This window comes from Amphibalanus amphitrite, unplaced genomic scaffold (genome assembly GCF_019059575.1).
Source record: "Amphibalanus amphitrite isolate SeventyFive unplaced genomic scaffold, NRLGWU_Aamphi_draft 001370F_arrow, whole genome shotgun sequence".
NCBI lineage: Eukaryota > Metazoa > Arthropoda > Thecostraca > Balanomorpha > Balanidae > Amphibalanus > Amphibalanus amphitrite.
Genome location: NW_024882863.1, coordinates 119,183 through 132,449, shown reverse-complemented (window position 1 = coordinate 132,449; position 13,267 = coordinate 119,183). Strand labels below are relative to the sequence as shown.

Sequence of the window (13,267 nt, the reverse complement as noted above, 5' to 3'; positions counted from 1 at the left end):
TATATGATCATGGATTGGGGATGGTGGATATTATTATGATCTGTTGGATGCGTCCATCCAAGCTAAAGAAATGAATGAAAGGAGGCCAACACGATAGGATCAATAGGCAGGAGTCGTTTAGATAGGTACTGATATTTCTCTGGTTTCTCTGATCATATACCAGGATGTGAAATGCTGTGTATCTAATTTCAAGGATCTGGTGTGCGCAAAACATTTTTTAAGAGTCCACAATCAATCGAGGAAGTTATAAACTATCAAATATCTCCATTGAAACAGCATAAGTATATCCCGATATTTCAGTTCTCTTACCGGATAGGGAGGCAATCTCCTTGTCCTTGCGGGCGATGGTCTGCTCGAGCTCCTTCTTGTTGCGCTCCAGGTCGGCCACAGCCTCCTGGGTCAGCTTCAGGTCACCCTCGACCTTCCGCTTGTTCTTCTCAACGTCGGCGCGCAGCTTCTTCTCACGCTCCAGAGAGTCCTCCAGCTCGTCGAGAGTCTGCTCGAGCTTGGCCTTGACCTTGTTGAGGTGGTTGACCTTGTCCTCCTGGGACTGCAGGTCCTCGGCGGTCTTCTGCTGGTTCTCCTGTGGTCGGGATAAAAGAGGATTCGTGAGTCGCCTAGTCATAGGCAAGTGTTATAGTACCTACTTTCCGAGTTACTGTGCTGAAGTTAAGTTTGATTACCGAGTTGGGTTGTTATATATGCAAAGTAAATGTTTCGGGTTTTGTATTGACAAATTAAAAAAAAGTAAAATTGAAGCCAATTGCTGAAGGATGCATCAAATAAAATTGCATGCGACCCTTACAAGAAGTCACAGACTGGCCCTAGTAAAACCATAGTCTTAGCTGGTCTATCAGCTCTGGAAAGCTCTGCTGACCTGGAGCTGCTTCTTCTCCTTGTTGAGCTTGCTGATGAGTTCGTCCTGGTGGGCGATCTCGTCGTTGAGGTTGCGGATCTGGTGGTCCTTGGTGGCCTTGTCCTGTTCGCCCTTCTGGATGGTGAGCTCGAGGTCCTCAATATCCTTCTTCTGACCGTTGAGCTCCTGCTCGAGCTTCTTCTTGGCCTGGTTGAGGGCGTTGCGGGCCTCCTCTTCCTGGGCCAGGCGGTCCTGGGTGTCCTGTGGGCGAGCAAAAGACGCGAAAAGTCAGGGATGTGTCCCGATGTTCCAGCGAAACATGAAACATACGTTTGCAAGACCGATAACAATTTCATCCTCAATACTTTCGATCATCGAGAGATGTCTGCTTAGTGCTGACTGTTATGTAAAGTTGAAAGAAGGGAGCGGAAGATACTATGACTTATTACAAAGATTTGGACAGCACTTGGGTTATTAAAAGAGCGTTCCACTTACGGAGAGCTGGTTCTCGAGGTCCTGCTTCTGCGCCTGCAGCTTCTGCTGCTTGGCGTGGAAGTCGCTCAAGCTGCCCTTCTCCGAGGCCAGGGCGTCGAGCAGCTCGTTGCGCTCCTTGTCGAGCTTGGCGTTCTGCTCCTCCAGCTGCTTGCGCAGCTTCTCCTCCTTCTCCAGGGCGTCGAGGGCCTTCTGGGCCTTCTCCTCAAGGGCCTGTAAAGGAAAGAAGTAGATTGTGCTTACCATGCATCATTCATTCCACGGTCATGACCCTGCTTTAAAGTAAGCGTGTATACTACGATAATCTGTCATAATCCCAAAGGTAATAACAGAAATTATAATTAAGAAACTGGCCGGCTGACAGCGTGCAATGAATACGAATAAACAGAGATATTTGCAATTCGCGTCTTTCGGTACATCAGCAATCAGCATGGCAGATAAAGGCGCCAAGCTTGAACGCTACTCATGTTTATTGTCTATCATTAACAAAAATAATCAAAGTGTTAGACTTACGCGCATCTCATCCTCGATGCGGGTGACGTTGAGCATGGGCTTGATCTTCTGCCACAGCTTGAACCACATCCAGTTGCGCAGCTGCATGTACTTGCGCAGGTTGCGCTGCACCACGCAGAGGGCAATCCTGTCGAACAGAGGAGCTCAGACCATTGTGCCTCGTGCTAGACCGGGACTTAAACGTTAAAGAAAATCGCCAAGAGGTATTTCAGATGCCTAGAAGTCGCAAGAGCTAGAAAATGTGGTAGATGAACTGAAAGCATTCCAAGAAAAGGCCAAGACCGCTAACTCAACAGCTCGTCATGGAGTTAACTTGAAGCCTAGCCGACTGACCTCTGGTCCTGCAGCTTCTTGTACTCCTTGCGGGAGAAGTAGCCACGGATCCAGGCCTGCAGCCAGGAGAAGATCTTGGCCAGCCGGTCGTCACGCAACTCTTCCATCTGACCCAGCACTCCGGCGCGGAAGAACACCTGATGTGGTGGTTGAGGTCAGCAGACTGCGAGACGGGGTTCGGAAAGGTTGGCTGACGGGGATCTCTTTGCCTTCTGGACTGAATGAGTTTGATTACGACTTCTGCTGCCGATAACTTTGTTTCAAAGTAATTTGCTTGAATTTTACAGCATTAAGGTAAGACGTTAGCCATATCGTTTTTGCAAAATGCGTAGAAAGAAGAGATGTCTGAAATTAGATGCGCAAGCCTGCGTTGACCTACGAGCTACGTAGCTGCAAATAATGTTCGCAATAACTGCAAGAAGTTAAAAGACTTACCGGTGAGATAAGAACCTCAAAGAAGGAAGCTTGAACAGTGGTAAGGTTAGAGTGCAGAAATGAGCAGCCTTGGTTAGCAGGCGAGGAAGTGCAGGGAAGGAAATGCATGTGAATGTTGCTTGAATTGAAAGTGTGTGTAGCCAGGCTTACTGCAGATATGTTTGAAGTTGTGCGCTTGTGCTTTCAAGTTATCGCGAAGTTATCACCAAACATTCTGTACTGACAGATAGTACAGGAAGTATGTATATATTTTATCAGAATTTTGGAAGGATCATAAGTAGGTATTTGCCAATTGCTAGTAAGGGCCTGCAACGGTGCTGAAATGTGGAGGTCAGCGTGCTTAATGTGATCGATTAGGTGCTTCATTAAGAAATGAAGACGGCTTAGTTTCAGCAGAAGCTACCTTTGCCAGACCGTATCTGCACTTTCCATCGAACTGAGTGAATTTTGAGAGCACTTTCTTGGTGGCTTTGCGTGGATCCATGGTCTCTGGAACCGTCTTCAGTAGCAGGATGCGGTAGCTAGTTGCCGGGAAGCAATATTAGCATTGTCAGCTTCAGAGGCGCACATAAAATGGACATGCATTTTTGGCACAAAAATGTCGGTCAGATTCTCGCAGCGAAAGCTGTTTACAAGAAGCGACAGCTGCGAAACAGGGCTAGCTGGCAGCGGAGGTTATGTCGGAACCGTTGAAGCGTCAGCATCCCCAGGCGGCCGGCGCTGTAACGTTATGCGTCACTCCCACACCAAAACGTACGTCCACCAAGTAACTCGGTAACAGCCTCGGAGGGGGTGACGTTCTGACCGATACGTGCGTCCCACAGGGTCAGACAGGGTGCTGTCGGACTGGGTAACTCAATGTCGGGTGAACAGCTAACTCCTCTACCTCATGCAGGTCTCCTGGGAACACACAGGCAAGTAGACAACATTGGGTGTTGTTGGCAAGGGCGACGACGTGCGGTGGGCTTCCTCTTCCTCGGGGCTCGGGCTGCTACATGGGGTCACTCGGGTCCATGGGAGAACATTCGGGGCAATGGGGTGACGACAAGAGAGTCCTGCTAGGGGTCAACGGCGACGTGCGGCGTTCTTGACCGGGTGTCACAACGGGGGGAGGTTCAAGGGGTCTAAGTGGGCGCATTGGGTGGGTTCGGGTCTGGAAAGTGCATGGGTGACAGGTGCAAGGGGTTCTACGGAGCGACTTTTGTCTACATGGCTGCGAACATAGATGGAGACAGTGCGGATTTCGTTGACATTGGTCGCGAAGGTACACACTGATGCATTTCGTTCGATTGGAAAGCTCGGACTGTCTGGTACATGATCGGGTATGGTCTCAGGGCCCTAGAGGTCATTCTCGGGGTGGGGTAGGGAAGGCGTGAACACATTTCGATTCACGCGCATGCTGCAAATCCATTCGATGACAAGGGGTACAGGGGTACAACTGCATTCGTCTTGACCACATCCTGGCATATTAAGTTCGCATTCCAGAAACGCTTCGCTTTCTTCCTGAATAAGCGCCGTGACACTATTCAGGACTTCGAAATGGTTAGATGTTCCAGTTCACCGAAACTACCTTCGTGTGCCCCAGGCGGAATTTTTCGGTTTCAAGCTCGATGGCTTCCATGCAAAGCTCTGCGGCCTCCTTGTCCTCCTTAGCCTTGCTCATTTTCTTCGGAGCAAGAATCATGTAGCTAAAGAGAAGTAAGGGAAGCGCAAGGTGAGTGCGAGGTTCACGTGAAAGGGCTCCTGATAGCTGCCAGGACACGCGGAACACTGCACTCGGGAATCGGGTGGCAAAGAGCACTGCACTCGAAGAACGGAGAGCACAACACCCAAGCGAAAGAGTGAGAGCTTCACGTCAAGTCGTGGGTGGCAAATGATATCACCAGCCATCCAGGGAGGTTTTGGGTGAGAGGGCACAATTAAAGCGAAGATGTCATTTTGCTGGGTTTAAAATAACATTTTGAAACACACAACAGCCGAAAGTTGGTGACAATAAGCAGTCACTCAAGTCAAAACAGTCATAGCTTTGAACAATGCATGACTTTGAAACTGGAGGATCCAGAAGCATTGCGTGTATAAAATGGTTAAGCTTTTATAGCGATAGAGATATAGAAAAGCCGTGAATAGCTGTTTAAGCGTTTTAAAGCCGTTCAGAATTTCAGCCACACAACTTGCGAATGGCCCCTCAGAGCTTATCGGTATCGTTTTAAACGCCGGGGAGCAAGCACCCAGAGCTATGGCACTACCTTGGTATGCCCCAAGCGGAATTTTTCCGCCTCAAGCTGGATGGTTTCCATGCAAACCTCGCACGCTTCTTTGTCCTCCTTGGCCTGTTTCATTTTCTTGGGCGCGAGGATCATGTAGCTACGGAAAGTGCAAAAATGCCAGAGATTGTTTTAGAAAATGGAATTGCAGTGGAACTTCCCTGGTCACAGGGAAGCTTATCACCAACAAGTGCAGCCTCAAGGTCTTTCTGTTCTAGGGTCTATGAAAGGGTCAACCAAATGATACAGCTGGATGTCACTTGCAGAGTCAAACAAACAAAGGTTCAAACGAGACAGGTCTGGAATTCCTTGCTGGAGGTGGGTGGGGCTGTTGGGAGTACAGGGCCGCGCCTCTTTCCACACATCGATCAGACACTGTAAAGGGGTAATGTGCTTTCAGTCACCCGACGAGCTGGGAGGGTATAGGGCTGGGGTAATTCGAGGGGGGCGATCCGGGGGGCAGGGGAAGAGAGGGGACTCCGCGCTAGCACCATCGCTGCATCATTCAGGGTGAGGGGTCAACTCGGGTCGGTGGGGGGGGGGGGGAGTCTCCGGAGCGTGCTGGAACACCGCGACCTCCGCTGGTGGCAATCCCTGTGGAAGGGGCATTCCAGTTGCAGGGGCAAGGCCGATTCGCAGTCGCCAAGGGTCTCCCGGAAACAGTGGTGGGGTAGCGATGCTACCTTGGTGTGACCGAGACGGTACTTCTCCTGGTCGAGCTCTACACTCTCGAAGCACGCAGCAGCTGCGTCCTTCTCCTCCTTAGCCTGCTGCATTTTCTTCGGAGCGAGAATCATGTAGCTAAACGAATGGCAGATCAATGTCAGTGGTGTCACATGGAGTGAGATTGGCGTGGTGGAGAACTGAAGTGTAGGTGGTTTTGAGGAGACGATGGCAGATAGGAATTCGTCTCACGGTTTGATGTGAGAAGGGATGAAGGATTTCTTCTTAGCTACATTGTACCATCCGGTCTCGAACTAAAGGGTCAATGTCTGCTGAAAAATCACTCGAAGTTTCAATTAAACCATTCATCAACACTTGACTACGACCAGCTCAAGAAAACTGCTCAATCTGCACTACGATACTTGCTACCTATTGGCGTGCGTACTACGTCAACACCTAATCTCATGGCACTACTTTTTAAGATGACCCTACTGTTACGGCTTGAAAGGTAAAATTTTACCAGCCCATGGCTTCTAGAACTCTGCTTTTCAATGCCAACTATGATGAAGTCTTTCCTCGACTAGGGTTTTAACCGAGGCCATTATTTAACTAATGTACTTCTGTCGTGATATTTCACTAAGCTATCCTCCAACTCTTCTATTTTATCAGATTTTAAGGGGAAGTGTTTCAGCTTTGTTCTCTATACTTGCTATCGTTGAAAGCAACCCACTAAGTGACAATACGCAGGCTGCGCTTCACGCTCTCGCATGAACATATGACCTGCTATGCAGCATCGTATTCTGACCAAGCGAAAAAAAATCTACAGCGTCTACCCTAAGCTATGTCTATCTGTCTAAGGCGGCATTGCCTTGGTGTGTCCAAGACGGAACAGCTCCTTGTCAAGGCCAATCTTATCGAAACAGGCGCCTGCCGCCTGCTGGTCCTCCTTCTCCTTGGCCATCTCCTGAGCGGCCAGGATCTTGTAGCTGTTGGAGTAACCGAACGGGTGGCATGTTCAGTGACTGGCGTCTGGTGATCGGTTAGATCTTTGGAGGTCTAAGTGCTCGAAGACATGAGGTTGATCCTGAAGGACTTGGGTTGGATTGGAATGAGTCAGAATGCTGAGAAAGTATGATTGGGTGCCTTTGTATTTTCAAACTCAAATGAGTAAGGATAAATTTGTCAGGATGTCCCGCCTGTTTTGCCCTCAGTATCTGGTTGTGTGTCTTGGAATTATGAAGTTATGAATGTACACATTAATATATACACTACACGTGGAACACAGTCAACGAATTCCTCACAACACGTATTCACATAGTCAGTCGACACTACACAGATTTGGCACTCTTCCCGAATACGTGTCACAAGTTATCCGATGTTACACACATAATATGTACATAGTTCGAGATACACAAAGGAGTAATGTTCATTCGAGACGACTGCCCTGCAAAAGGGTGGAACCATTCCTGCAACTGCGCGTGCCGACTCTGAAACAAAAACTGCTGCTCCTTGGCCGGATCCCGCCAAGCATTCTGCCAAAGGGAGGTTAGTGACCTTAGTGTGACCAAGGCGGAACTTTTCCTCCTCCAGCTGGATCTTCTCGAAGCACACGGCGGCCGCCTGCTTGTCCTCCTTCTCCTTGGTCATCTCCTTGGTGGCCAGGATCTTGTAGCTGTAGCGGGGTGACGGGAGGGCATTGGGACTCTGTACCTACAGCTATACATACGAGTATTCTACCCACTGTTTCATCGTAATGTAAGGTGGTATTCGATACATTCTATTCATCAAAGAACAATGTGGAGCCAGCGTAAGTTGAGACTAAAAAGTATGCTTTTCGAGGCCCCAGTCTCGCACCGTTCTTGTATAAATATCTCCAGGTCTGCCGGCTGGCCTGTTGGGTACTAACTATGTCCAATACACTGGGCTGAGGTGTATTTTGTGAACTTTGCACCTTTCCACCCCAGTGGTCTAACTTCGTGATAACGTACCGGTGCTTGAAGTCCGAGTAGACCATTCGGTTGGGGAAGCCCTTGCGGCAAATACGGATGCCTTCAAGCACACCGTTACAGGTCAGCTGGTGCATGACGAGGTGGGAGTCGATCACACCTGCGGAAAGGGGGCGAAAGAGTTGGTCGCGAAGGAAAGCAGTAAGGTCGGAGTCAGCCGCTGATGCAGTGATGGTTTGGCGAAGAACAGGGGCATGTCCGGAAAGTTGTGGTTGATTTCGGTGAACGTTTTGAGCAAGGAATTATGCTGCTTACGTTCGAAACTCTAAGCGGAGACCGACAGAACGCGAATTATTGACATGGTTTACCTAAGCATGTCAACGGCTGCTCAAGTTAACGATTGACTGATCGATTTACAATTCTCCGTTAATGGCGATGAGTTGCCAAGCGTCTCCATCGTGAAGTCCAACAACTAGCTATCATGGAGGAGATCCTATAGCCCTGCGGCCTCCCCCAGTTTCCAACTGACCAGTCTGCTTGAACTCGTTGGGAATGATGCAACGGATGAAGTGAGGCTGAGTGCTGTTCAGGGTCTTCATCAGACCGTTGAGCTGCTCCTGTGGACGGTACGAAGCGTCGGTCAGCTCTGCAGACTCTTGGAGATGAGAGACAGAGCGACAACACGTGAGGTAATGGGGTCGCGGAGGGTGCCGGGTGAATTTCCGCGGCGAAGATGGTCGTCGGGGTGATGGGGAGAAGGTGATTGAGGCTGCAAGAGGAGGACCCGTGAGATGGAGTAGCTCAGGATGTGCGACAAAAGAGGCCGGACGAAACACAGGAAGCCGCATGAGACTTAGCAGATGGGACTTAGCACATGAGACAAGTACTATAGCAGCTTTAGCGTGAGACAAAAAGCTGTTACGGCCATAAAAATGGAGGCCGGTTTTGAAATGAAAAGCAGAAGCCTGTGTGAGGCAGAAAGCTGGCTGCGGCTATGATGTTATAAAACAAATACGACAGTAGAAAAACACGTTAAGTGACACAAAAAGGCATACGCGATAAAGCAGCATGACAATATGAGCCATAGAGTCGCCAAGTAGCCTTCGATTTAAGGTCCTGTCCACGAAAACAATCCGCTTGGACTAACCGGTCACTTATTGTCTGAGTTTCAAAATATTTATTGTTCCTGGCACGCGCAATAATAGCCAAACTGAGTTGGCCATGAATTACTGGAATTGAACTTGCTCATGCCTTACAGAAATGAACATTCTATTCGCTATTATTTGGGATAGCCAGTTTTTATTGAAAAAGTAGATGACTGTGATGTACATGACGTCCGAAGCAAAATGCACACTTATCACTTGATGATAGTGAATAGCTAATAGCTACTTGGCTCGAAGACGAAAAATGACGTAATGCTGGCCACGGTGTCTCTCTATACGTGCAGCTAGCTAGGAGCTCAACATACAAAAAAGGCGTCACCAGTGGTGGTCAGGAACCGATGCTGTGGTTCAACATAGACCCAGTAGCAATTTCTCAACGGCCGATTTGTTCAGCTTCTCCTTTTGTGGGATGCAGCCAGCCGCCACCCCACACTGGCTGAGCTTGGGCAGCATAAAAAAGAGCCGACTAAATGACATCAGTCCGCCACCATTGGCGACACCCTCGCGGAAGTTGACGCCTCAAGCGCGTCAAACATTGGACGAGGGCATTGCGCGGCAGTATGCAAGCTCTTGACCACAAGCAGAGACACAGAGGTAGTGCGAAAGGCGCTGCGAGCTAGGGAAAGCGAGTAATACATGGCGGATCACCGGACTACGTACGGGCTTCGACTGTGGTGGTGGTGGGGTCATGTCTTGGTGAAGAGAGGTTGGCAAGGGTGTCGTATCGAACATTGAGGTCACAGGCATCATCATCACATGCCGGCGATGCGATAGGCGTTATCACAAGTGTATTCGCGGCCATTGGGGCGACGTAAGAAAAGAAGAAACCAACTGGCCCCAAGAACTTTAAATTATCAGTTACCATGCACCTTTTCCTTGATGTGTAGAGAATTTACCATTATTTGTTACAGAAAATTGCATTTAAAATCTTCCATTTATGCTTTTTTCATCGTTTGCACAATATGTTCTTTTACTAAGCTAGAAACACTAATTAGAAATAGTTCCCGCATCATCAAGAACAATAGGGAAGGCTCGAAGTGAATAAAATAATCTAAACGGTTTTGTAATCTATGTGAAGGCACTTCTAAAATTGCCTGTAGAAATATTGAAGGCAAAAGTTCAACTTTTTCACAAGACGGATGTCTATAAACCTATTTAACTTGTGACAACTCAGCCGGTATTTCGTCGCCTACAGCCCAGCTTTCCCTAGTGACCGATAGAGGCGCTGCTATCGATGTCCGCCCGTGCCGCCTAACGGTATGTGCAACAACATATACAGCAACAACAACAACAACCAAGGTGTGCGAATTACTGCAGGCTTCCTGTGAAGTGTGCTTTTGTCGACCAGTCCACTGCATGGGGTTGCTGGCTGAGAGAGGCGGTGGGGTGGGGGGAGTTGCAAGAGAGTGGGCACGGTCTCCTCCGATGCAGATCTGCTGGCCTCCGAGTGCGCCTGCTGCGACGACCTCTGTACAGGGGTGGGTGGAGGGAGCTCTGGGTCGGGGCGGGAGGGTGCGGTCTCCCCGAGGACACCGCTGGCCTCATCTCTGTGCACGACTGCTGCTGCTGCCGGACGAAGATCGTGCATTGGTTCCTCTCGAACTGCGGTTCGTGCACGACGGCCCGAAACTGCGCTCGTGCTCTCGCAGCCCGGGCGCACGTGCATCTAGGGTGGGAGGGGGACAGTAACACTCATCCACGTTTGCCAAACCTTGTAACCCGAAGACACGGTGGCAAAGCCTGCGCCCTTCTTGCGACCGCCTTGAAAGGACACAACATCGTGGTGTTAATGGACGCACCAGAGTGGCACACAGGCGCAAACACGGTCTGACGAAGGCCAGACCGGCGTCTTGCCGTCGTCAGACCGTGCTCAAAGCGCGGAGACAGACACTATTGAAGCGGCCGCCGGGACGAAGGCCGAGTCATCAACAACAGCTTGGCTTACTTAGAGACGAGAGAGCTAGGCATGATGACTTCTGATCGACCCGGCGCCCGCTTCGAGGGCGAACGTGTCTCGCATTGGCAGCGGGAAAATTGTCTCTTTGATATTAAAAGCGATACATATCACTTAAATGGCGAGTGAAGAAGATTGTTTCGCTGCCGGCAGCAAGGCACGTCGTCCTGAGCATCGCGGCGCATAAGAGTTGATATTTACCCTGTACATGGCGGACACGGTTTGGAAGCCGGAACCCTTCTGACGCTTGGCTCCTGCAGTTAGGTAATATCAGTGGCGTGGTCAGGCCAATCTGAGAGAGCTTCATCTAAACATCAGCTTCATTATGAAATCAGCTTTGATTGCCAGCAACGAATCGCAAAGAAAGTTTCTTATGTTAACGTTAACACGAAGAGTTACTCGCTATTTATCATGAAAAGCAAAACACTCGCCAGAACTTGCTCTTACCTACGGAAACATTTCACATTTCTGGTCGTCGTCAATGCCTACAGTACCAACATGACTACCAACAGAAGCATTCATTTCCTAGCTATCAGTGCACGGTATCTTAGTTACCTACCATCCCCCTGACCATGTCGTTCTTGCCCGCCAGAGTTGTTATCCTCCATTGTCAGTTTTCATTACCCCACCGACAACTCCTACCGACTACAAACATGTGCGTTGTGAATAACCAGTATTACCCCCACCCTACTCCTGCAGTATGTAGTGCCTCATGGACAGTCAGTATTGCTCTTCCTATGTTTCGAACGCCTGTTATTATGTATAGTGTTTTGAAGTTGTTTTGTGGTAAGGTGTCATCCCCCTGACCCAAATGACAACATGTGAGTTAGTGTTGGTTTGTGATCATTTGGTACTTTCTTTCCCTTGCAGTTACTCTCCATCAGTGTGTAACTCCATCTTTGTGACAACAACCACCTCCCCTCTTCTGCAGTTATTGTCTGGCAGTGTTCTGCTGTGTTACCATCCCTTATTCCCCTATCAGTGTGTAACCGGCGTACCCTTGCCGCCAGCATCGGCCGGGGCCGACTGGCCCGGGTGGTCGGCGAAGATCTCCACAGCCAGGGCGTTGGAGCCCTTCTTAAACTGGTCAACGACCGTGTCGTTCAGCGGGTCCTTGTTCTTCTCGAGCCAGCCGGTGAGGTTGTACGCCACCTGGGGACGGCAGAGAGCGAGCTGTGATAGTTGGAAGTGGGATGTGGGAAGGAGCTTGTTTCCTTTATGTGGAGCTTAGAGGGTAGTCGTGGAAGCGGGTTGGACTTCAATAGAGTAACGATGGCAGGGCATCGGGCCATCGAGATACCATCTTAAAACTCCTGTTTTGTCTTTAAGCTAAGCATCTCTGTATAAGTCGCATAAGAAGGCAACATCCAAGACCATTCTTTGCGGAGCGATACGTATCAAAGTGCTGCCATCACATCTTTGTTGATGTGTTGAACGACAATTGTTGGTGTTCTGCGTTGCCACTCACGGTTCCAGCGTAATGGACAATGGCGAAGTGAGCCTCCTTCTGTCCCGGCTTGGGCGGCTTGGGCTTGATGAAGCAGGACGACTTGCCGAGGTGGTTGTTCTTCAGCTTCTCCTCGAACGACTTGTCGGTGGCCTTGGGGAACATACTCTCCTCCTCAAGGATGGAGAGCACACCCATGGGCTGAAATGGTTGGGGGTGGGGTGTTACAGCAGCCGGGCCGAATGCTCTGGGGACCCTCTGCGGATGACAGAGCTAATCCGCACTCCGCGCACATATTGTGTCGCGCTTCTGGCAAAAGAGCCGAGGCGGAGATATGAGTCAATATTTCACGAATCGTGCTTGAAAAGCGCTGTCCTTTGCTGCACGAGGGTCTCCAGGCCTTTAGTTTTAGAGCCTTTAATTATCTTTTGGTCTTAATATTTTGACTCGTTTTCAGCTAAGCGCATGCTAGTAAGCTACATTAATCTTGTTGAAATGTGATACTGAGTGAACTTTGATATGACTTCAATAAATCATTTTGCAAACTTTTACTCTTATAAAGCAAATTGAAAACAACATTTTCTAATCTAATCGTGTGCTTTTGCACTTAACAATTAACATTTTCCGGCGATGTGTCTTTTGACAAATTATTGCATGCATTGTTCACCGTAAATCATGCACGATGACATACATAAAGATAATAGTCATGCACATTATCGTAAAATGCGATAAGTATATGCGCCATTCGTAAAGGCTCATAATCCCAAAGACATCTTTTCCTTAGAGAGCATTCGTCATTTCCTCAACGTCTTGCTCGTGAGCTAAAAGAGTAGCATGTATCGCTGGATGATTGATGAGCACATTGATTCCAATTAAATCATCAGCTACCATATACATTTAGGTTTAGCACGTGAAACGTCTTGCAGTCCATATGATCCCTAAACTATAGAAGAAAATGTTTTGGTCCCCAGCACCAATTTTAATAAATTTACATGGCGATTGTGCCGTACTTGTATGGACATTGGATATTTTATCCCAAACCTTATCCTGAGAGAGTTACTCCTGATTTTGTTAAAGAGAAACTAGCAAGCCACCAAGAGGAAACACGGTAGATGCCACGATTAATAAACAAAGACGGACTCGTAACTCAAAGACTGAAAGTGTTTATATCGGTATTTTGAACTACGCAGAGCGCGCTACT

The 13,267-nt window shown here is 48.9% G+C and overlaps 1 protein-coding gene across 34 annotated transcripts in view; it reads right to left on the bottom strand.

The window, feature by feature from the left end:
- Positions 1–13,267, bottom strand: part of LOC122372533 (myosin heavy chain, muscle-like) — a 36,940-nt gene that overhangs the window by 9,309 nt on the left and 14,364 nt on the right. For 7 of the 34 annotated variants that reach the window (XM_043349779.1, XM_043349778.1, XM_043349789.1 and 4 more), the window contains exons 13-23: positions 12,088–12,267; positions 11,618–11,771; positions 10,821–10,873; positions 8,032–8,119; positions 7,545–7,662; positions 4,876–4,993; positions 2,195–2,331; positions 1,862–1,988; positions 1,352–1,561; positions 878–1,117; positions 310–583 (exon numbers count right to left, since the gene is read on the bottom strand). In XM_043349779.1, the coding sequence (XP_043205714.1) occupies positions 310–583; positions 878–1,117; positions 1,352–1,561; positions 1,862–1,988; positions 2,195–2,331; positions 4,876–4,993; positions 7,545–7,662; positions 8,032–8,119; positions 10,821–10,873; positions 11,618–11,771; positions 12,088–12,267 (1,699 nt within the window). Of the gene's footprint in view, positions 1–309; positions 584–877; positions 1,118–1,351; positions 1,562–1,861; positions 1,989–2,194; positions 2,332–4,199; positions 4,318–4,875; positions 4,994–5,576; positions 5,695–6,424; positions 6,543–7,110; positions 7,229–7,544; positions 7,663–8,031; positions 8,120–10,376; positions 10,427–10,820; positions 10,874–11,617; positions 11,772–12,087; positions 12,268–13,267 lie in introns of all 34 variants that reach the window. The other 27 variants (XM_043349785.1, XM_043349784.1, XM_043349791.1 and 24 more) reach the window with 9 other exon arrangements.